This window comes from Aquarana catesbeiana, linkage group LG07 (assembly GCF_042186555.1).
Source record: "Aquarana catesbeiana isolate 2022-GZ linkage group LG07, ASM4218655v1, whole genome shotgun sequence".
Lineage (NCBI taxonomy): Eukaryota > Metazoa > Chordata > Amphibia > Anura > Ranidae > Aquarana > Aquarana catesbeiana.
The window spans coordinates 72,150,723-72,175,052 of NC_133330.1; the positions used below are offsets into that span (position 1 = coordinate 72,150,723).

The 24,330-nt window shown below is 40.9% G+C and overlaps 1 protein-coding gene across 1 annotated transcript in view; it reads left to right on the forward strand.

The window, feature by feature from the left end:
- The window catches only part of WNK2 (WNK lysine deficient protein kinase 2), a 356,194-nt gene that overhangs the window by 187,011 nt on the left and 144,853 nt on the right, over positions 1-24,330 (forward strand). The window contains 3 exon segments of the mRNA XM_073592324.1: positions 949-1,106; positions 19,548-19,636; positions 21,261-21,480. Coding sequence (XP_073448425.1) covers positions 949-1,106; positions 19,548-19,636; positions 21,261-21,480 — 467 coding nt within the window.

The window sequence follows — 24,330 nt, forward strand, 5'->3', positions numbered from 1 at the left end:
GCTGGTTGCGCGGTGTGCCACTACTTTGCATGGCGCGGGGTCACCAGGTGATGTAATCTGGAGGCCCGTCCCTTATGACATCACCGCCCGGGGCCCCAAAGCACCCACCCCCCCCCCCATGTTGAGGGCATGCGGCCTGGTATGGTTCAGGAGGGGGGCCGCACCCCCCTTCCTGACTTCGGATAAGGGTCTGGTATGGATTTTGAGGGGAACCCATGCAGTTAATTTTTTTTTTTTTTACATTTGATGTGGAGTTCCCCCTAAAGATTCATACCAGACACAAAGTGCCTGCAATGTCGGCATCAAAGTCTCATCCCCGTTCATGGAAGTCGGACAGATGTCGGACTTAAAGTCACAGGGCAAAGTCGGATCCACAGTTGTACAACTGTCGTGTCGTACCCGTGTGAATCCAGCCTAAACCCTTACATGTACCTAGTGAAGTGACTATCTTCAGGTGAAACAGAGAGGAAACAAATCTTCCTGTGTATCTGTTTATCTGCTGTCTTCTTTTCTTTACATCCATTCAAAGTCCAGAATTTATACAGCTTGTCTGTAAGAAAAAAGGGGGGTAGAGAGCTGAAATTTCACACTGCAGAACCTGTCGCCTTTTTTTCTCTTTTCAGGAAAACTTGTTAGAGATTCATGCTGATCAAGGAATAAAGCAGCAGACAGAAATTATACTTGGTGCTCTTAATTGAGACAAGTACACACTATAGAACGACATGCTTTATTCAGATTTCATGTCTGACGTTTACAACCACTTTAAGTAACATTGTGGAGATTTACTGACCACGGATTATAATGACTAGACCTTTTTCATAAAGAATCTCATGGTATTGAGCTCTTGAATAGAATTCTTTATTAATAAAATGGTATTATAATAATGTTTGTTTGTCTTAAAGGAACTTATTCTATGAAACATATTTTGGGATCTTTGTTTACCTACAGGAACCCCAGAGTTTATGGCACCTGAAATGTATGAAGAACATTATGATGAATCTGTGGATGTTTATGCTTTTGGAATGTGCATGTTGGAAATGGCTACCTCAGAATACCCATACTCTGAATGCCAGAATGCTGCTCAAATATACCGCAAAGTCACCAGTGTAAGTACCAGCTGCAAATCCATCTTTCAAATTTGGTGAGCTTCTAGGATTATTTAAAGAATCTGTTCCTCTCCTCCTATTGCCTCCATCCTCACCCTTTCATGCCTTTATCCTCTTGTCCCCACCACCAAGAGACTTAAGGTGGCCATAGATATTGGAGGACAGCGTCCTAATCTGTCTTTTTTGGTTGCGTCTTGCACCGAACCAGGGTCTGTGGGGCAACCTCAAACAAGAATGTGTGAGGATCAAATAGATAAAAAAATTTGCTCCATTACCTCTCCCGGTTTCCCTAAATAGAAGTACTTCTGTGATAAGACTGTGCATGTTTTGGGGAGCTGCTAGCCCAGGAGACATTCTCAGATGGAAAGATTGTTCATGCACCTCTGACTGTTCTTGCATGATTAGGTTTAGGTACAAGAGACTGTTATGAGGCAGAAAGTAGAGTGCTAGAGATAAACTGTTATGCAATATCAATTTTCAAGCTTATACCCAGGCAGCATTAAAAAAAATAAAAAAATAAAAAAAGTAAAATAAAAATCTGCTCCAGTACATACTACATTTTCAGTGGGATTTTCAGTTCCTTTATCAGCTTGTATATGAAATAAAGCTTTACTAGATCTACTGATTACCAACAATACAGTCCTGATCACGGATGTGGAAATACGGTGCAATTTAGGAAACCGCGATCAGAGGTCAATTGGCTTTCAGTATAAGGCTGGGTTCACACTAATGCAAATTAGATGTGGGTTTCCCCACATCCAATTCGCAAAGCAGGAGAATGTGACTGGCTCCCTATGGAGCCAGTTCACATATCTCCGTTGCGGCTGCAGAGCGCACTGCACAGAAACGCTTTGCGTCTTTGGCTCAGTTTCAAGGCCGAATTCAGGCATAGATTCGGCCCTGATTTGGCCCTGAAATGGGGAACAGGGATGCAAAGTGCTCCTGTGCGATCCGCAGCTGGTTTCAGTGTGAACCCGGCCTTATTCGCACAAATAGGAAACATAAGGGAAATACAAAGACACTGAATTTCAAAAGAGCCAACTTCCCTAAACTACAAACCTTGCTAGAAGATATAAATTGGGATAAAATCTTGAACAAAGAACACAGAGGAGAGATGGGCTTTAAGAGCGTATTAAATAAGGGCATTAGCCAGTGCATCCCTTATCCCTTGCGTTTAAAAGAGCGAACAAAAGTCCTGGATGGCTTAACGCAAATGTAAAAATGCATATAAAAGCAAAAGAGAAGGCCTTCAAAAAATACAAGGTTGAGGGATCATCAGCATTCAAACTTTATAAAGAATGCAACAAGAAATGTAAGGGTGCAATTGGGGCGGATAAGATAGAACATGAAAGACACAATAGAGGAGGAGAGCAAAAAAAATCCCGAAAAATTCTTTAACTATGTAAACAGTAAAATAGGAGGAAAGACCATATTGGCCCCATAAAGAATGAGGAAGGACATCTGGTTACAAAGGATGGGGAGATGGCGAAGGTATTTAATTTATTCTTCTCTTCAGTCTTCACGAGGGAATCGGGGGGGGCTTCAGTAACAAAAACTGCAATGTTTAGCCTTGTGATACATCACAGGAAGCATCCTCATGGCTAACAGAAGACAGAATTAGAATTTGACTTGAGAAACTTAACATTAATAAATCACTGGGACCGAATGGCTTGCACCCGAGAGTACTTCGGGAACTCAGTCAAGTAATTGCCAGACCGTTTTTCCTAATTTTTACTGACTGGAATGGTACCAGTGGATTGGGGAAAAGCCAATGTAGCACCAATATTTAAAAAGGGCCCAAAATTAACACTGGGAATTAGACCAGTTAGCCAAACATCAATAGTATGCATGCTCTTGGAGGGGATTGTAAGGGACTATATACAAGATTTTAGTAATGAAAATGGTATCATTAGCAGTAATCCGCATGGATTCATGAAGAATGGTTCTTGCCAAACCAATCTATTAGCCTTCTGTGAGGAGGTGAGTTGCCATCTAGATAAAGGAAGACCCGTAGACGCAACTAAATGGCAAATGAGGTTTAATGTAGAAAAATGTAAAATAATGCATTTGGGTGGCAAAAATATGAATGCAATCTATACACTGGAGGGAGAACCTCTGGTGGAATCTAGGATGGAAAAGGACCTGGGGGTCCTAGTAGATGATAGGCTCAGCAATGGCATGCAATGCCAAGCTGCTGCTAATAAAGCAAACCAAATATTGTTATGCATTAAAAAAAGGGATTAACTCCAGGGATAAAGCGATAATTCTCCCACTCTGCAAGACTTTGGTCTGGCCGCACCTGGAGTATACTGTCCAGTTCTGGGCACCAGTCCTCAGGAAGGATGTACTGGAAATGGAGCGAGTACAAAGAGGGGCAACAAAGCTAGTAAAGGGTTTGGAGGATATTAGTTATGAAGAAAGGTTGCGAGCACTGAACTTATTATCTCTGTAGAAGAGAAGCTTGAGGGGATATGATTTAAATTTACAAATGCCATACTGGTGACCCCACAATACGGATAAAACTTTTTTGCGAAAGTGAGTTTAACAAGACACGTGGCCACTCATTAAAATGACAAGAAAAGAGGTTTAACCCTAAACTAAGTAGAGGGTTCTTTACTGAGGATGTGGAATTCCCTTCCACAGGCAGTGGTCTCAGCAGGGGGCATCGATAGTTTAAAAAAACTGTTAGATGAGCACCTGAACGACTGCAACATACATGGATATATAATGTAATACTGACATAAAATCACACACATAGGTTGTACTTGTGTCATTTTTTTCAACCTCACCTACTATGTAACCTACTATTTAACTATGTATGCTAAAAGGTTACAGGTGCATTCATTAATAAATCATTGCAGCCCCATTATAAATAGTGAAAGAAAACTCTAGGTGAACCACATACCCTTGGGTTTTCCAAATTGGAACATCAGATAAAGGGCAGTTGGGGAAGATAATGCAGCATCAATCTGGACGTGCCATTGCAAAACCGATTATGTCATGCAGTTAGTGTGGCACAGATGTTTCAGTAACCTTCCCTGAGCTGTGCAAAATTTTTTCGTCCCTAGATACATCCGTCATCTTATATTGGCCTGTAGGGTCACAGCTAATGGATCTGGCCATATGCTGCTAGCTTTATTAGCCCCCTGTATTTGGAAGTAAATGGATTCCCAAGAGCCATCTATATAAGAAACCACACAATCCAGGAACTATGGATTAGCAGATGTCATAGTAAATAAGCACATGGCACAAAGACATTTAAATGAATGGGGACCTTTTAAAAGGAACCGCTCTACTACATGAGTGTGTCTTGGAAGGGGTTGTAAACCCTCGTGTTTTTTCACCTTAATGCATCCTATGCATTAAGGTGAAAAAGCTTCTGTCACTGACCAGCCCCCCCCCCTGTTTTACTCACCTGAGCCCCGTTATTCCCACGCCGGAGACGTGCTCACCCTCTCTGCCTGTTGTCTCGGCACTTGATTGGATAGATTAATAGCAGCGCAGCCATCAGCTCCCACGGCTGTCTATCAAATCCAATGACGTGGCGCCGGGCCGAGTCCGGCATTTTTTTTTTTTTTTTTTTAGCCACTTCAGCGAAGTATTTTCCGGGGCTAAGTTTTCAACTTTACAGTTCAATCTCGTCCCTTTATATAGTCACATCATTGTGGCTTTATCCTCAATATTACTTTACCATTTACTCATGGTAATGCATATGTAGAAAAAAGAAACAAAGCAACCCCTTATTATTAATTATCCCAAATGATCCACCTAGACCAACCCCCCCCCCTCCACCCCAACTCCCCCCCCCCCATTCCCCCCCAATATGACCCTCGTATACCAATTTTATTCCCAGCTCCTACCCCTACTACCATCACTCCAGTCGAGTCCGAACCCTATACTTCACATTTGGACCTATTAATATAGCTTGTCTAGTTTCTCTATTTACAGTGGGGACGACAGTCTATGTTCCCCACATCTCAGCCGCTCGAAGGGAATACCTGAAATTTGCCCTGTCCCTCCATATCTCCTCAAAGATTTCCATCTCCGACCCTTCACTGTACCTCAAATATTCGAGACGATAAATTTCGTTAATTTTGTTGAACCACTCCCGCATTGTAGGTCTCCTTTTATCTTGCCAATATCTGGAGATAAGACTTTTGGCAGCATTTAGGAGGTGTGGAAGCAGCGACTTCAAATATATCTTCGTGGGAATTTTACTCCCATGATGTAGGCACACCCAGGGATCATCGGGGATATCTATACTTGTGATCTCACTGATGATTAGCTTAATCTCCCCCCAATATTCTCTAATTACCGGGCACTGCCACCATATGTGCGCCATTGTCCCAATTTCTCCGCAACCTCTCCAGCAAAACTGCGACGTTTCCTTCTGGATTCTATGTGCTCTATCGGGAGTAATATACATCCTAGCAAGAATCTTGTAATTCATCTCTGAGAGCTTGCAGCTAACTGAGGTGACATTCACCCTTTTCAAAATCAGCCCCACCTCCTGTCCGCTAATCTTGGTACCCAGCTCCTTCTCCCACTTCTCTATAAATCTCAGGTTCACCACACCTCCTAGTTCATTGAGAACTCTATAGATCTTCAAGACGCCCCCCCTCCCTTTTTTCTCAGCACATAATTTCTCCAAGGGGAGTAGGTTCTCTGTCGACCTAATAGGCTGCGGGAGTGAGTCAACAAAATGTTTCAGCTGCCCATACCGCCAAGAATCTATAATAAACCATTCATTTTTAACTTTTAGTTCTTGAAATGTGCAGATATTGCCCTGTCTCATGACGTCCTTTAATTGGATATCGTCCTTCAAAATCCAGCTCCCAAACAGATCTTCTCTCCCCGGTGTAAAATAATCTGTGTCTTTAAGTGAGATTAATGGTGAGTTAAACTCCCAGTGCTCCTTTTTGTGCAAATTATCCCAAGTTTTAAGTGTATGTTTTGTAATATCCATTATTTCAGTGCTAAATTTTCTATACTGTGGTGGGATCCATACAATCTTACCCAGATCTGCTTCACTCATTTTATTCTCAATTTTCACCCATTGTTTTTCTTTATTATTTTTTACCCAGTCTAATAAACGTGTTAGAGCTATCGCCTCTTAATATTTTCTGATGTCAGGTGCCCCCCACCCCCCCTTCCTCTTATCTTTTGTTAATAGTGAGAAGTTTAATCGGGATTTTCTCCCTCTCCAAATGAACCTTAAAAACATAGTGCGTAATCTATTAAAATAGAACTGAGGGATTAGGATTGGTAGCATTTGCATTTTTTAAATGATTTTTGGCAGAATTGTCATCTTGAATAAGTTGATTCTTCCACCCCATGAGAGTTGGGTACGTGAAATTCTGTTTAATTCGATCTTAATTTCATTGAGGAGCGGCATGAAATTCGCCTGGAATAATGACTCTTTAGCTATAGTTATTTTAATTCCTAAGTAATTGAGCTCTTTTAACCCCATTTGAATGGGAAGGACGTTTGATATGCCTTGTCCACAGCACTGCCTTTCTTAATATCTAACGTTTCTGACTTGGCCTGGTTAACCCGGAAATTGGACAGTCTGCCATAGTCTTTTAGGATCGCTAACAGGTTCGGAAGAGAAGTCATTGGGCCAGTGATATAAAACAATACGTCGTCCGCAAAGGCGCCTATTTTATACTCTTCTTCACCAATTTTTACCCCACAGATATCTGAACAGAACCTTATCTTCGCTAGGAGGGGCTCCAATGCCGTCACAAACAGTGGGGAGAGCGGGCACCCCTGTCTCGTGCCAGTATACATTTTGAATGGTTCAGAGAGAATTCCATTCGTCTTCACTCGTGCTGTGGGGTGTGTATATATAAGGCCTTTATCCAACTAAGCATTCTATCACCCAGACCAATCTCCTCCAGAGCATCCCACATGAAGCCCCAGGGGACCTTTTAAAAGGAACCGCTCTACTACATGAGTGTGTCTTGGAAGGGGTTGTAAACCCTTGTGTTTTTTCACTTAAATGCATCCTATGCATTTAGGTGAAAAAGCTTCTGTCACTGACCAGCCCCCCTGTTTTACTCACCTGAGCCCCATTATTCCCACGCCGGAGACGCGCTCACTCTCTCTGCCTGTTGTCTCGGCACTTGATTGGATAGATTAATAGCAGCGCAGCCATTGGCTCCCACTGCTGTCTATCAAATCCGATGACGTGGTGCCGGGCCAAGTCCAGCATTCTTTTTTTTTTTTTTTTCTATTTTTTTTTGCCACTTCAGCGAAGTATTTTCTGGGGCTAAGTTTTCAACTTTACAGTTCAATCTCATCCCTTTATATATTCACATCATTGTGGCTTTATCCTCATTATTACTTAACCATTTACTCATGGTAATGCATATGTAGAAAAAAGAAACAAAGCAACCCCTTGAAATTATTTATCCCAAATGATCCACCTAAACCTTAAAATCAGGTCTGGTATGGATTTTGAGGGGGACCCCCATGCCATTTTTTTTTTTCAATTTTGGTGTGGAGTTCCCCTTAAAGTCCATACCAGACCTGAAGGGAATGGATTTTGAGGGGGACCCCCACGCCATTTTCTTTTTTTTAATTTGGCGTGGGGTTCCCCTTAATATCCATACCAGACCTGAAGGGCCTGGTATGGAATCTAGGGGGGCCCCCCACGCTTTTTTTTTTTTTTTTTTTTTTTTAATTTCGGTTCGGGGTTCCCCTGTGGGGAAATTCCATGCCGTTTTTATCAATGAACTTTTCTGTGTGTTGCCGGACCAACAATTCATTCTAGCTGGCGCTAGCGATAGTACTTTTAAATGACTTTTTTCCTTTTAGAAAAGTCATTTTGCACTCGGACTGTTCTAAACACGGGAAACATGCACCACTTTACAGGCATACTATAGACACCCCCAGGTGCGAAATTTAAAGGAATATTACACTTTTATTGTTTCACTTTAAGCATTATTAAAATCACTGCTCCCGAAAAAACGGCCGTTTTTAAAACTTTTTTTTGCATTGATACATGTCCCCTGGGGCAGGACCCAGGTCTGTCCCCAAACACTTTTTATGACAATAACTTGCATATAAGCCTTTAAAATTGAGCACTTTTGATTTCTCCCATAGACTTTTAAAGGGTGTTCCGCGGCTTTCGAATTTGCCGCGAACACCCCAAATTGTTCGCTATTTGGCGAACAGCCAATGTTTGAGTCGAACTCATGTTCGACCCGAACATAAAGTCCATCCCTACTAATTACACAAAAATAGTTGATTCTATTATCATACGAGAAAAGCTGTGTACTAATGAATAGATTATCGGTCGATTGCTCCAAAGGCGGTATTTTTTCGTCCGGTTTTCTCATCATGTGTACTAGGCATTAGTGTAGCCTATGCCTGTGATTCAGAAGTTTTCTATGCACATTAATTGATTAGAGCAGTATTAAACATACTTGGGTGCATTTTGGCAGGGTTGTTAGTTTCATTGATCAAACTGATGGATTTGTTAAAAAAAAGAAAATATAGCTGCTAATAAAATTTGCACATATGAAAATTCCATAGTCTGTGATAGAACATATTTGGCATTTATTGCATTTATTTACCTCATTTGTGCTGCTTCTTGTTTTTTGATAGAACAAATATGTTATGCTAAAGGAATCTTGTTCCATTCTGTTCTGAAAAAAAGAAAATGTTCCTGCACTGAAGTATAAAAAGTAAAAACGAAAGAGCTGCAACTATAAATCACCCGAATATCAAATGTGATACACCAATATACTTATGCAGAAAATGGTGTGTTCTTATGCTATACTCAACATAATTAGCAGTGCTATGTGTATATACAGCCCTGACATTTTTGTAAATATTTTATTATCTTTTCATGTGACAACACTGAAGAAATGACACTTTGCTACAATGTAGTGAGTGTACAGCTTGTATAACAGTGTAAATTTGCTGTCCCCTCAAAATAACTCAACACACAGCCAGTAATGTCTAAACCACTGGCAGCAAAAGTGAGTACACTCCTAAGTGAAAATTTCCAAATTGGGCCCAATTAGCTATTTTCCCTCCCCGTTGTCATGTGACTCGTTAGTGTTACAAGGTCTCAGGTGTGAATGGGGAGCAGGTGTGTTTTAAATTTGGTGTTATCGCTCTCACTCTCTCATACTGGTCACTGGAAGTTCAACATGGCACCTCATGGCAAACAACTCTGAGGATCTGAAAAAAAGAATTGTTGCTCTACATAAAGATGTCCTAGGCTATAAGAAGATTGCCAGCACCCTGAAACTGAGCTACAGCATGGTGGCCAAGACCATACAGCAGTTTAACAGGACAGGTTCCACTCAAAACAGGCCTCGCCATGGTCGACCAAAGAAGTTGAGTGCACATGCTCAGCTTCATATCCAGAGGTTGTCTTTGGGAAATAGACTTATGAGTGCTGCCAGCATTGCTGCAGAGGTTGAAGGGATGGGGGGGGGGTTAGCCTGTCCATGCTCAGACCATACGCCGTGCATCGCATTAAAGTGGTCTGTATGGCTGTCATCCCAGAAGAAAGCCTCTTCTAAAGATGATGCACAAGAAAGCCTGCAGTTTGCTGAAGACAAGCAGACTAAGGACATGGATTACTGGAACCGTGTCCTGTGGTCTGATGAGACCAAGATAAACTTATTTGGTTCAGATGGTGGCAACCAGGTGAGGAGTACAAAGACAAGTGTGTCTTGTCTACAGTCAAGCATGGTGGTGGGAGTGTCATGGTCTGAGACTGCATGAGTGCTTCCGGCACTGGGGAGCTACAGTTCATTGAGGAAACCATGAATGCCAACATATACCGTGACTACTGAAGCAGAGCATGATCCCCTCCCTTCGGAGACTGGACCACAGGGCAGTATTCCAACATAACGACCCCAAACACACCTCCAAGACGACCACTGCCTGCTAAAGAAGCAGAGGGTAAAGAAGAGAGACTGGGCAAGCATGTCTCCAGACCTAAACCCTATTGAGCATCTGTGGGGCATCCTCAAATGGAAGGTGGAGGAGTGCAAGGTCTCTAACATCCACCAGCTTCATGATGTCATCATGGAGGAGTGGAAGAGGAGTGGAAGAGGACTCCAGTGGCAACTTGTGAAGCTTTGGTGAACTCCATGCCCAAGAGGGTTAAGGCATTGCTGGAAAATAATGATGGCCACACAAAATATTGACACTTTGGCCCCAATTTGGACATTTTCACTTGGGGGTGTACTCACTTTTGTTGGCAGCAGTTTAGACATTAATGGCTGTGTGAGTTATTTTGAGGGGACAGCAAATTTACACTGTTTATACAAGCTGCACACTCACTACTTTACATTGTAGCAAAGTGTCATTTCTTCAGTGTTGTCACATGAAAAGATATAATAAAATATTTACAAAAATGTGAGAGGTGTACTCACTTTTGTGAGATACTGTACATTAAACAAAACCATGCTCAGTCCATATTGTAAAAGAACAACTGTGATAAAACAGCTTTATGAAAAAAATGAGGTAGATCTCACAGATGAGACTAGGAAGTGTACCTTACATGTGTGCCCATCACCACCATAAAGCCTCTTAACAGATGAATGTGATCAGCAGTGAATAGGGAGCCTCAAATGCTCAGTCGGAGTCCCCAAATCAGGCAAGTATGGTCAGCAGGGTATCAGTATAAAAGTATCACTTAGTATCGCCACTATCCTAAAACTCCACAGTGAACCCAGCCATCATACAGGGAAAAGGAATAAAGGACTCACATAGCGTCAATACCGCTAGTACATCCTCATTCTTAAAACCACAAAAGGGACTTACATTGTTGCTCTTGCTCCAGTTTCCCCTGACGACGCACTGTGACGCGAAACATGTTGGGTGGGGCCATGAACATTTGACGTCCTCACGCCCACTGATGCCATTTGTTGGCGAGGCCTTCCACGATCTGATTGCCTTGTATCTGCCTGAGCAATGCAAGTACCTTTCTGTGGTTTTAATAATAGATGTACTAGCAGTATTGACACTATGTGAATCCTTTATTCCTTTTCCCTGTATGATGGCTACCTGAGTTCACATTGGAGTTGTGGCGATTACTAAGTGATGCTTTTATACTGAGACTCGGGCTGAGGATTTGAGGCTCCCGATGCACTGTTGATCTCTGTAATTGGGGATCACGTCCGTCTGGTAAGAGGCTTTATGGTGATGGTGGGCACGCATATAAGATACACTTCCTAGTCTCTTCACGTGGCTCATTTCCCGGATATAATGTTCTAGCAGAGCTACAACTAAAGTGGGTTGGAAAATATTGCCTCAAACTATGGCACTCTAAAGGACAGCAATACGTAAATATTTGAGAGAGATTATATCAAGCATATTTACTGCATAAAAGGACTGATTTTTTTTTTTTTTTTTTCATGGTTTAGTGAATGGTAAAGGATTCAGATATGTAGTTCATGCTTGCAGTTTTTTTTTTTTTTAAGAGACTCTATATAATGTGTTTTACTTGTGGTTATATAGATACAAACCTAACTGGTAGGGGTGATCTTTTTCAAAACACAGTTGACATCAAGCCAGCTCGCTGTCACTGTTCAACCTTTTGTACGCTAAAATGGTAAGTAAAACGAATAATAGGCTACACAGCAGACTTTTATATAAATGTCAAAACTCATTTACTGTGCAAGCATGGATGCATTTACATGCATAATTTATTGAACTGGTTTAAGAGTATTAGTTAATATATGTAAATTTTTTATAGCATCAACATAATTTTTTTTGAGTTCTGATACATTAGTGACATTTTTACTTGCCATGCTGACAGGACAATTTTATAAAGTAAGATTTTTTTTTTTTAATCTGATTGGGGCTCTGAGAGATTTGCTCTTGCTTCCTGTTCTGGAGATGGGTTGCACCAGACAGGAAGTGAAGGGAAATGTCTAGCAGCAAAGCACAGACTGAAACAAGCTTTTAGAAAAAATGCGCACAGGGGTTCTAGTCTTACCTTTCTCTCTTGTCCCTGTTGCAAATTTTCTCTCACTTCCTCTTGGGAAACCCCTGTCATGGGGGGGGAAATGTAAATGAAAATTCTTTGTAAAGAAGCCCCAGGTAGCTGTAAAAAAGCAAAGCCTTCCCAACTCCAGTCTAGGAACAAAGTCCTTTGTCAATGAAGGTGAAAGGACCAAAGTGCCCCCTTCCCCATGAGCAGTGAAGTACTCAGCAGCAAAGGTTGCAAGTGATGCCCTTTTTTCACCCCATTGCTGCCTACCTCTTGGCCTGGTCCTGCCGCACTCTATTTACAACAATGAAAAAAGTGGGCTGGGCTTGCTAATGGAGTGGCCACATTCAGGAACAAAATACAAATTTGTCCATGTCTTGATGGCATTTAGAGGCATAGGGACCGCACAGGCAGTAAGTTTTAACACAAAGTAGTTAAGCAATCTTCACTCCTGTCAACCTTGGACCCGGATTGAGTTGTCTTTCCCTTCATATTAGAAAATCACCCTGTAACATTCTGATATTGTTACTAAATTGAAGTATTCTAGTCATTTTGAGAAGTTCTTACATTAATCGGTGCAAACATATGTTCTTTGCTGCTTCTGACTGCAGCTAATGATTGCATTGAACTGTTGGACAAATGGAGATCAATCTGCAAATGATCAGTGGCACTGGTTTCTATGAGCTGCATGCTGATCAAGGTCAATTTGCAGGTTGTTGAAGCGTGAAGAGTTTCTCTTCTATGAGGTGTAGGATTTTCCACTCACTTGCTGACGACCGCCATGCAACGCAAAAGGGGGAATTCTCTATAAAGCTGAAATAATCTGATTTATTTCACTGTTTCTGACTTGGTCGCAGATTTGGAAACCATTTTTTTATCTTGCTTTTTATGTAAAAACACTGATAGCTTTGTATGTGTTTGTTTTATACATATTTCCCTTTACAGTTACTAGCTGCAGAAGAGGTTATGTTTTTAAGAGTGTCTTTGTGATTGTTTGGATTTCCTCTGCATGTGGCTGTTTTGTAGATGGATTAATTATAGCAGTCAGTTGTCCCTCATTTGAAGACCTGATCTCTTTTGAGACCAGATCCTTTTGTCCATCTTTCCTTATCAGTTTTTTCTTCTTGGTATGCTATACATTGATCACCATAACATTATAATCACTGACTTGTAAAGCGAATAACATTGCTGATCTCATTATAATGGCATCTGAAAGTGGGTGGGATATATTAAGCAGCAAGTGAACATGTTGTCCCTAAAGTTGATGTGTTGAAAGCAGAAAAAATGGGCACACATAAGGTTTTTGACAAGGCCAAATTGTAATGGCTAGACAACTGGGTCAGAGCAACTCCAAAAGTGCAGCTCTTGTGGGATGTTTCCAGTCTGCAGTGGTCAGCAGCTACCAAAAGTGGTCCAAGGAAGAATTCGAGAATGGTTTGAGGAGCACCGCAAAGAGTAAGAAGATGTTGACTTGGCCTCCAAATTCTCCAGATCTCATAATAATTCAAGCATTGTTGCGATGTGCTGAAAAAACAAAAACCGATCCAGGGAGTGCCGACCTCATAACTTATAGGACTTAAGGATCCGCTACTGACATCTTGGTGCCAGATACCACAGCATACCTTTCAAGGTCTAGAGTCCATGCCTCGACAGGTTATAGCAGAAGGTCCTAATGCTATGGCTGGTCAGTGTACAGCCCTGGCCAAAGGTCTTGAGAATGACACAAATATATATTTTCACAAAGTCTGCTGCCTCAGTTTTATGTTGGCAATTTGCATATACTCCAAAATCTTATGAAGAGTGATCGGGTGAATTGCAATAAATTGCAAAGTCCCTCCTTGCCATGACAATGAACTTAATCCCCAAAAAAAAATTTCCACTGCATTTCAGCCCTGCCACAAAAGGACCAGCTGACATGTCAGTGATTCTCTCATTAACACAGGTGTCAGTGTTGACAAGGCTGGAAATCACTCTGTAATGCTAATTGAGTTAGAATAACAGACTGGAAGCTTTAAAAGGAGGGTGGTGCTTAAAATCATTGGTCTTCCTCTGTTGACCATGGTTACCTGCAAGGAAACATGTGCAGTCATCATTGCTTTGCACAAAAAGGGATTCACAGGCAAGGATATTGCTGCTACTAAGACTGCACCCAAATCAACCATTTATCGAAACATCAAGAACTTCAAGGAGAGGGGTTCAATTGCTGTGAAGAAGGCTTCAGGACACCCAAGAAAGTCAGCAAGCGCTAGGACCATCTCCTACAGTTGATTCAGCTGCGGGTTTGGGACACCACGAGTGCAGAGCTTGCTCAGGAATGGCAGCAGGCAGGTGTGAGTGCATCCACATGCACAGCGAGGCAAAGGCGTTTCGATGATGGCCTGGTGTCAAGAATGGCAGCAAAGAAGGTGAGCGCTACCATCAGTCCTGTGTCATGCCAACAGTAAAGCATCCTGAGACCATTCATGTGTGGGGTTGCTTCTCAACCAAGGAATAGGGCTCACTCACAATTTTGCCTGAGAACACAGCCATGAATAAAGAATGGTACAAAAACATCCACCAAGAGCAACTTCTCCCAACCATCCAAAAACAGTTTGGTGACGAACAATGCTTTTTCCAGCATGATGGAGCATTTTGCCATAAGGCAAAAGTGATAAATAAGTGGTTTGGGGAACAAAACATTGAAATTTTGGGTCCATGGCCAGGAAACTCCCTAGACCTTAATCCAATTGAGAACTTGTGGCCAATCCTCAAGAGGCAGGGGGGGGGGACAAAAAAAATCCACAAATTCTCACAAACTCCAAGCATTGATGGGCAAGAATGGGCTGCCCATTAACAGCATAACAGGCGAATTGCAGAGGTCTTGAAAAAGAAGGGTTAACACTGCAAATATTGACTTTTTGTATAACTTTTAATGTCAATAAAAGCATTTGACACTTATGAAATGCTTGTTAATATATTTCAGTATACCATAGTAACATCTGACAAAAAGATCTAAAAACGCTAAGGCAGCAGACTTTGTGAAAATGAATATTTGTGTCATTCTCAAAACGTTTGGCCATGGCTGTATATGCAACCATATAAAAATGTATGAGGAGATTATTATGTTATTTTGCGTTAAGCTAACCTCTAAACTAGTTTTTCAAAATAATTTAGTTTAAAGGAAAAGTAATGTTTGGTTAAACCCTCAAGATCTTTTTTCCCTCCATTTCTTTGTGGTCTACAAAATGGGAGTGTGGCAGGTATAAAGTAAGTGTCCCTTTTTCCATCTTAGATTTGAAAGGTATGATATAGAAGATTGAGTATCAATCATTTTATATTTGGTATACCTACCATTTTGCCTTTTAAAATCAAATCAAGCCACAGCCACACGTATTCATGCTCCTTATACACGTGTGGCAGAGGCTGGGGAAACCATCGACTGCTTATGATTGGTGGCGAGCAGCTCAGGTGGATTCAGACTAGGATCTGAACATGTCCAAGTTCATCCCCGATTGTGATCAACCAGATTATATTTTACATAAATGTAATAGCTCAAACAGGATAAGCTGTGTAGAAAGAATTAATCCAGATAAAGAAAAGCCATGCTCTACTAAATGAGGTTGCAGAAGACCGTTCAATGTAATCTATTTTACTCAAAGGTGAGTCTGAGCACAGCAACAAGACATAGGGTGGTCTTACTGCATGGACAAAGTCTCTTACAGGCAGAAATTTCTAGGAAGATGGGCATTTCCAGATGTGCTGTCAAAGCTCTTCTGTGAAAGCACAAAGAAACCAGCAATGTTGAGGGTCAAACACAGTGGTTGACTATGGAAACCGGTAAAGACAACAGACAAGACGCATCATGCTGACCTTCCTTCAAAATTGGAAGATGTCCAAGGGCACTGTCAGCTCAGACTTGGCAGAAACTGGCAGGACCTCTACAGTTGGGAGAAGTATAGTCAGAAGATTATTATGGATGACTTGCAGCTGAAAAGCAATACTTTTTTGACATGAAAAGACGACCAAGCGACTTGTCTGTTCATGAAAACACAAGAACTGGTGTGCAGAAAAATGGGACTAGGTACTCTTGAGCAGTGGTTCTCAACCTCAGTCCTCAAGTGCCCCCAATGGGCCATGTTTTGGGAGCTTCCCTTAGATAAATGGCTCTTATCAATACCATGTCATTGATATTGATTTAAAGCAGCTGTGCAAAGTAAAGAAAAACCTGAAAACCTGGCCTGTTGGGGGTACTTGAGGACTGAGGTTGAGAACTACTGCTCTAGAATAATGAGTCCAAATCTGATGAGTTTTCAGATACATGGCTGTAAACAAAAGGCATTTTTCTTCTCCAAAGACTTGGAGAACAGGACAAGAAAGGGCGTCAGCAGGCAACAGAAAAGTGTGGTGGAGGTTCCTTGCAGGTGTGGGGCTGCACATTGAGTTGGGGATTTGTCAGAATTATCAGTCTTCTCAATGCTAAAAAATACAGGCAGATAAATATCCATTGTACAACACTGCAGTATCCATCATGTAATACTGCAGCAAGACAGTAACCACAAACACTCAGCTAAATCCATAAAGAACAATCTTCAGAGAAAATAACAGCCAGGGGTCCTGGAAGAAATGGTTTGGCCCCTACAAAGTTCTAATCTCAACATTATTGAGCCACTGTTGGATTATATTGAGATAGAAGCAACGGAGACATCCTAAATCCACAGAAGGTCTGTGGTTAGATGCTTGGAACAAACTACCTGCTGAGTTCATTATAAAATTGGGTACTTAGAAGACTTAATCTCGCTTTTTTTAAAGCATACTTCCAATTTTACAGCTAAATTGGGATAACAGCTACTTTTATATCCTAATTTAGGCCCCATTTACACCTGTGCATTTTAGGAGCAGTGCCTTAAAAAAAAAAAAAAAGAAAAAGAAAAAAAAGTCCTGCACGCTGCATCTTTGCAGCTTTTATCAGAACCCTTGTTCCATAGAATTCAATGGTAATGAGCATAAAATGCAATGCACCTAATTATGCAATACACAGATGTAAAATGGTCCTTATATTTGCTACAGGTTTCTATTCACATAGCATATCTAAAAAACCTATATATTGTGATATAGTTAATAAATTATCACATAAGAAATAATGTGTATATAAAAAAAATGGAATTGCAAATAACCATGCAAAGTATCAACCATAAAACCACTGGCGTTAACAGCCATAAAATAAGCTGTGTAATAACCTTGCAAATGATTAAAACATATATGCGTGGGAAACCAAATGGAATTTTGTGACAGCTATTATATTTCAGAACATTACAGCCTTGTGAATACGCTCCTCATAAAACTGAACAGGGCTTCATAAGTACAGGTAGCAGAATGAAGCTTTGTAACAACTGTTATGTATCACACTATTACTGCTTAGAATAAATCCTAGCGGCACAGACATCAGAGCATTGATAAAATGGTCACCACGTACAGCCCAATCCCAACCCAAGTGAAGCATCACCTGTATCAACTGGCCAAAGAAAGGGCCATCAAGAGCTTTCCTAGGAGCAATAACAAACACTTTTAACAGTTAGCTTTTTTTTTTTTTTTTTTTTTTTGCAGCAGGGACAGCCCTTCTATATGCTGTGGAAAAGAAAGCATAATGTTCACCGCAGCATTAACACTTCTGCCACAAAAACACAGAAGATTGTGGAGTGTTTTTAGAACAGGGAGACATCTCATTGCCCATTTTTCTCGTTAAGACATCTACCTGTCTATGGGAAGCCATCATCTCAGCCTGTCTGACAGGGTGAATAATTGTCTTCTGTGTACACATTAATTACCAGCAATTGACAGCCTGTAATGAAGGGTGGGAAGGTAGAACATGATGTATGCACATTGCACGAATTATGTCATATAAACACTTGAAAAACTTTTTGTTAGATGTTAGTGCATAATAATCTACTTTTGGAACTTTGTGCAGAAATTTTGTCTCTAATATAACTGCATAGTGATCGGTTCATCAACCTTACTAGTATTAGCTGAATTAAAGGTTCATTTTTGACTCCTAGAAAATTCAAGATTTTTTTTTTGTGGTGTTCGGTCCCCCAGGGGATAACGTACATGTATTTTGTCCCATGTTTTCACGTGCTTTGTAAGCCGAGCTATGAAGTGGAAGAGGGCTCCTCCCTCCATGGCTATTTTCCACTGCAGCTAGCAAGGAGATAGCCCTTTTATAACTGGCACTTGTCTTGGCTTTAAGAACTTGCCTGAGACAAGAGGCTGCAAGGAAGGAATAGAGAGATGGGGATGGCATGTCAGCCTCCCATCCCTCTGCATTTCTCTTGCTGCCATTTGTTTCAAGCAAGTGTGGAGCTGAGACCAGCGCTGGTTATCAAGCAGCTGTCTCCTAACCAGCCATGTTGTCGGATCCTCGTGAGGGGGAAGGATAGAGTTCTTCTTTAAAGGAGAAGTAGGGCCAAAGCTATATTGGCTGTACTTCTCTTTTCTTAGTTCTGCACTCCTGTGACCCATTTTCAGCCAACAGTGGGCTGAAGCCTATTGTCGGCTGATGTCACAGTGCCGCTCCAGACTCTAAAAGGATCGTGACCATATGGTCAGGATCCACCCAGATGCCTGGACCAGCAGCTGGGTCAGCCTCTCAGTGATCTGCTGAGAGCCTGAGCCAGCACCTCCCATCCCTCCACAGCCCAGTGCTCCTGTGAGCACTGGAGGGACAGAGCAGAGAGCTGGTAACTGACAGTCACAGCTTCTCAATGCAGAGCCAGTAGGGGACATCGATCCAATGCTGCATTCACTTAGATGAGTATAAATAAAGTCCATACTTCTCTTTTAATGCAAGGCAGAGTAGGAAAATTGCCTATGCTTGTCTTTCATTTTTAAAGTGCCAAACCAGCCAAAACCTTTTATTTTATTATGGGTACTGTAAAGACAGGTTAAAGCCTCCATCACCTGTGTCCCTCCCTACTGGGGAAATCTCTTCAATAGTGACACAGAAACCTACATTTTTAGCAGAGTGGAAATGGGTTAGAACTTCTTAGTCTTATTTTCTTATTACTGTCTTTGGTTTCCTGCCCTGATGATGACCCCTACCCCCATTTCAGCCATCAGCTTAGTCTGTAGTGCAACTGTAAGCCTCATTTCAACATTCATCTGGTGCATAGTGTCTCAGTAGGAAGACCAAGTTATGCCTTAACATTCTTTTATTAATGTATATGCATATTGTTGGATAAGCTTGCTTCTACTTTTTCTAACATCTTACAGTCTGCTTTATCACTGCATAAATCTCATATTCAGAAAATGATAGAAAATGCATTTTGTTTCATGAATTGGATCCTGCAAGTGCTAAAGACTATTCTTATGCTTGCTGAAGTCATTCTGTTCTTCCTTTTTGGGAACCGCTTATGCACATTAATTCTGAGTCCACTAAGCGCTCTTGATTTCAATGGTGTTCATATGCAGTGAATATATTGAAATTCTAGCTCTTATCTTTTCAGGGGGTGAAACCAGCCAGCTTTGAGAAAGTGTCAGACCCTGAAATCAAAGAGATAATTGGGGAATGCATCTGTAAGAACAAGGAGGAGAGGTGAGACGTTTGTCCCTGCATTATCTGTGTAATGTAAATGTCAGCCTGATAATTACAATTCATGTTTGTTGCGTGAATATTTGCCCAATCAGCTATAGCTCTGAAATGCTTCGCCCTGGGATCTCAATAGAGAGATTCTCTTATCGACCTGCTGCTGCATTTATGCAGGTCAGGTCTTTACAATTTATTTTCTGTGAGTCGGCTAAATCTTGGACAGCGCTGGTAAATAGAACACTGTTGTTTTAAAGCATTTTTCTAGAACAAATAAGCTCTCAAGGAAAGAAAATGCTGAACCTTAGAAGTGTTTCCTATTTTAGACATCTGACTGGATATAGATACCACATTATTGGATGTGGGATGGCTGTTAATAACATATTCACCTCCATGAAAAAAAATTCCATTGTTTGCATTCATGTTAAAATCTACAGTATTTGGCTAGAAAATTACAAAAAATCTTCTAGAACATTATACATTTTTGTTAAAGCTGAGGCCCTGTAGAATACAAAAAATGTTGCAATTTTTTGTCGTGACATTTGTGCGATCAAATCTATAATTTTAGCAAAAAAATGAACTATAGTGCACACAAGCACTAAATAATCCCCAATTTTCTTGTACTAAAAAAAAATGTGCATGTGTTGAATAAACTGATACCAAATATGCCAGTCTGCATGCATGAAAGGGTGGGAAAATGATGGTACCCAAAGTTAGGCAGCACTTCCAGTCTGCCCGAAATCACCTTTGTTTTTATTTTCCACCCTGCCTCTAAATCTGTTTTGTCCCTCAATTCAGCATATTCATCTGCCCCATGGATACTCTCCTGCCCAGTGGATTCAAATATGCCCTGCTATGACCTGCTGCTCCGCTGGCAGACTGTGTCCCATGCCACCATCTTTGGGCCTGATGGCATTGGATGCAAGTTACCTCTTCCTTATTGAGATAGCCGGTCTCTTATGACATGCGGCAAGCCTGCCTTCCTTTTGGCTGCTGTGAATGAAAGTGAAGCATCCTGGAATATGTGAGATGATTATCAAAGGAGGTTTCAGTGCAGGAGACTGATCTAGTTTTTTTTTTCCTTTTTTTTTAATTTATATTTTAGTTTAACACTTTTTTTTTAACTAAACTTTAATGCTACCGCAAGGGGCCTAATAAGTCCCCTATACGGTAGCATTGGGCAAGTGACATGTACTCTTTATGGAGACATAGGGGGGTGTATTAGCCCCCAGATTTCTCCACTACGGTTTGCTCCAGCTGACCTAGCTCAGACTGGGCTTGAGCTGCTATTTAAAGTGAAGCTATACTCTCCTTCTATCTAGCGCTGCAGTGTCCCGGAGCTCCCCACCGGTCTGTCATCTGGCATAAGGAATGTTTTTTTTTTAAGTTTTTGGTTTTGGCCCTGAAAACAAAATGCATAGGTTTAATACATATCATGATTATATATGGTTTTGTATCTGTTTTAGGTGTGAGTCAGCCAGTTTGTACATATTAACTGTGGGGTATTCTCCTATGCACAGCATTCCCAAGCTAGCTGTTAGGTTAAAGAATGAAGAAGCCATCTTTTAGTTTAGAGTTCATTAGCTATTCTGACACAGAATACAATTGATTGACCATGGTTTTAATGTTTCAGGTATGAAATTAAAGACTTACTAAGCCATGCTTTCTTTGCTGAAGACACGGGAGTAAGGGTGGAACTGGCTGAGGAAGACAACGGCAGAAAATCCACGATTGCCTTAAGACTATGGGTAGAAGACCCCAAGAAATTGAAAGGAAAACCCAAAGATAATGGAGCCATTGAGTTTACCTTTGACCTGGAAAAGGAAACTCCAGAAGATGTTGCCCAGGAAATGGTAAATTAGTAATACCGATGTTGAAAATATTTGCAATGTGACCTGTATGGTGGATTAATATATTTAATTTAGACCATCCAGGCTATTCAGTTTCTTGTTACTGTGATCAGATATTGTTAAAAGTGTATATATAAACCCAATCAGTATAATTTCAAATAGGCTTTAGAATGACCTGGTCACTACAGTCCAAACTAAACAAAATAATGTATACTTACATTTACAACCGCCCCTATCTTCAAACTCTGCCGCTTTGCTGATTCCCAGCTGTGGCAGATATCAAACACCTGCAGGTAAGCTGAATACCTGCTGTCCTTGCGCATGCAGTGGCTCCTTCCACCAAATCATGTCCCCTGTGGAGATGAATGCCTGCCCCAGAGGCTGTACCACCAAAACCCATTCAGTAATGGCAATTCCTATATTTCTCCCTTGAGTGAACCTCAGTTTCTTGTTGTAGCAAACAAATGAGATTTGGCCTGTTTTGAAGTAGCGCAGTGTTCTGGCATATCTCAGATTGTGTGGCATTACCACCTAGAAAATATGATTATATACTTTAATTCAAAGCAGATACTGTATATACAGGTATATAGCACAAGGAAAGCTGTTTTTGCATAAAAAAAATAACTAAATTGGACCTGGCCATGCATTTTGTGTGTTCCTCTTAAAATATTGAACACATTTCCATCAGCACTTACCAAATCAAATATTAGATGCCTGAAAAATGGTTTAACAACTGGAAAAGAAAATTGCTTTTTCTAATTGGATCAATAGTGTGTATTCTAAGAAGAGGATGTCATTAATGGGATCAATCCTTCCCTCTGATCACACACAAAAGATGATTCTTTGCTGGGAGATAATGCAGGTACAGCACAAGTAGACAGTAAGAGGCTGGTGTTTTCATCCCGTACAAAGGTATTGTAGTGGAAGCTATGTCAGGCAATCGATGAATGTTTGAAATTGTGCAGAATAAACTGGGTTTGCAGGATTTGAATACTTTTTAATGTTTTACTGGAATCACCATTACAAAGCAGTTTAGTGCACAATGCCACTTGTTGATGGCACTTGTCAGCTCCATTGCAGTAGATTTGGTGTAGCAAACGCGTTAAAATAGGTGTTCCATATCCCCCCTGGCTTCTGATTTTCCCTTGACCATTACAGTATGTCACATTGTTGACTACTCTGTCAGTAAGACTTTGCCAGTAGCAGTATTGGCAAGATGCATTTGCCACTCTGTCTAATGAATGTCACCCTCACTGGCCAGAATGCAGAACAATAGCCAGGGAGTGACAACTTGCTGGTTCAGCCAGTGAGTGAGTGGCCCTATAGAAGAGGGTGGTAAGTGAATACAGCAAAAGTTCGCCTTAGGCTGTCCCTCATGCTTTACTGTGGCTCCACATAAACTCTTTTATATAAAAAAAAAAACTAACCTATAACCTCCCCCTATACGTCACATATAATCTAACACTGAGGGGTATATTTTAAAAAAATAATAAAAAATCTGAGCTAATCGTCCTGATAAATGGTATGTACATTTGTTCTAAGCAAATCCTGCCAAAATTGAATTTTATTAGGCTATTTTCTCTCTAGGTCAGATAATCTTCAAAAGAATAGCAAGAATCAGGAAAATACTGCATTAGCTTATCAAATAAGTACTTAACTACAGTATAGCTCGACCTAGTGGCCATAATGCATTATTTTCTGAGATTCTGTGGACAGGTGTCTTTGCCGTGAGCAGTTTTACAGACAGCGAGAAGGACCTGTTGTCTCACATAGTTCATTTGTTCTCATGGACAGGTGTCTTATACACATAACGAGTTGTCGTTAGGAGCACCTTCTTAAATTGACAGGACTGATCTGTGTACCACACGAGGACATACTGTAGGCAGTCTGTGGAAGCCACAATTATTGTTGGTTGGTAGGGGATCAATTACATATTTTACTCACTGAACTGTATGTGTGTATTTACATATATACATACGACACACACATTACCATTTTTAATACATAACTGTATTAGGAAAATATAATCTATAGTTTTAAAACGGAACCTTGATGTGTCTTTGTATGAGCCTTGCGTATATGTGCATTCAGATTGCAAGAGTGGAAGGTGCAGGACTGTAATTTCATATTTACTAGGAACTGGCTGAAACAGATTTGTAGCTCTTTTAGAAGCTTCAAAATGGGTATTTCTGTGTATCTGTTTGCCCATGTTTTGATGTAGATATATATCACAGGAAAAGTAAGATCTAATGCTGCCCTGAAATTCCCCAAAAAACCTTCACCCACTCCCAAAAAATACTTCATCCTGGAATGTGTACACCAAATTTATTTTACAATTTCTGCTCTGTTAGCCTTTTTAATTTTTTTTTTTGTTCAGAAGCTTTTTTTCTTAAAGGACTTCGAGGTGTACATTCTGCCCCAATGATAGAGAATTATATGTAATGATGGATACAAGTATACAGTATACTGAAGAATAAGATTCAGTTAAAATATACAATATCGGGTAGAAAAATAGGCTACAGTTACAATTACAATAGACAATGACAATGAGGGTAGGGAAGGTGAGAGTGGTTAAGGAAGGTAAGGGTTTGATAGGTGGGTATAGGGGGGAGGGGTTTCCCAGAGGTCTTGGGCAGGTCGAGGACCTGTCTCCAGTCTCATCAGGATGTAGGATATGATCTGAATGAATATAATGGTTACAGTTCGAGGAGTGTGGTGTCTAGTAGTAATAATAATGCATTTTTCTCTAAGCGTCTTCCAGGACAGCCATGAGACCTAGGGCTCCTCCTACCAGGACAGGAAACACATTAACTCCCATCAGATAAAAGGGCGGTCCTCCAGGCCCCATGTCAG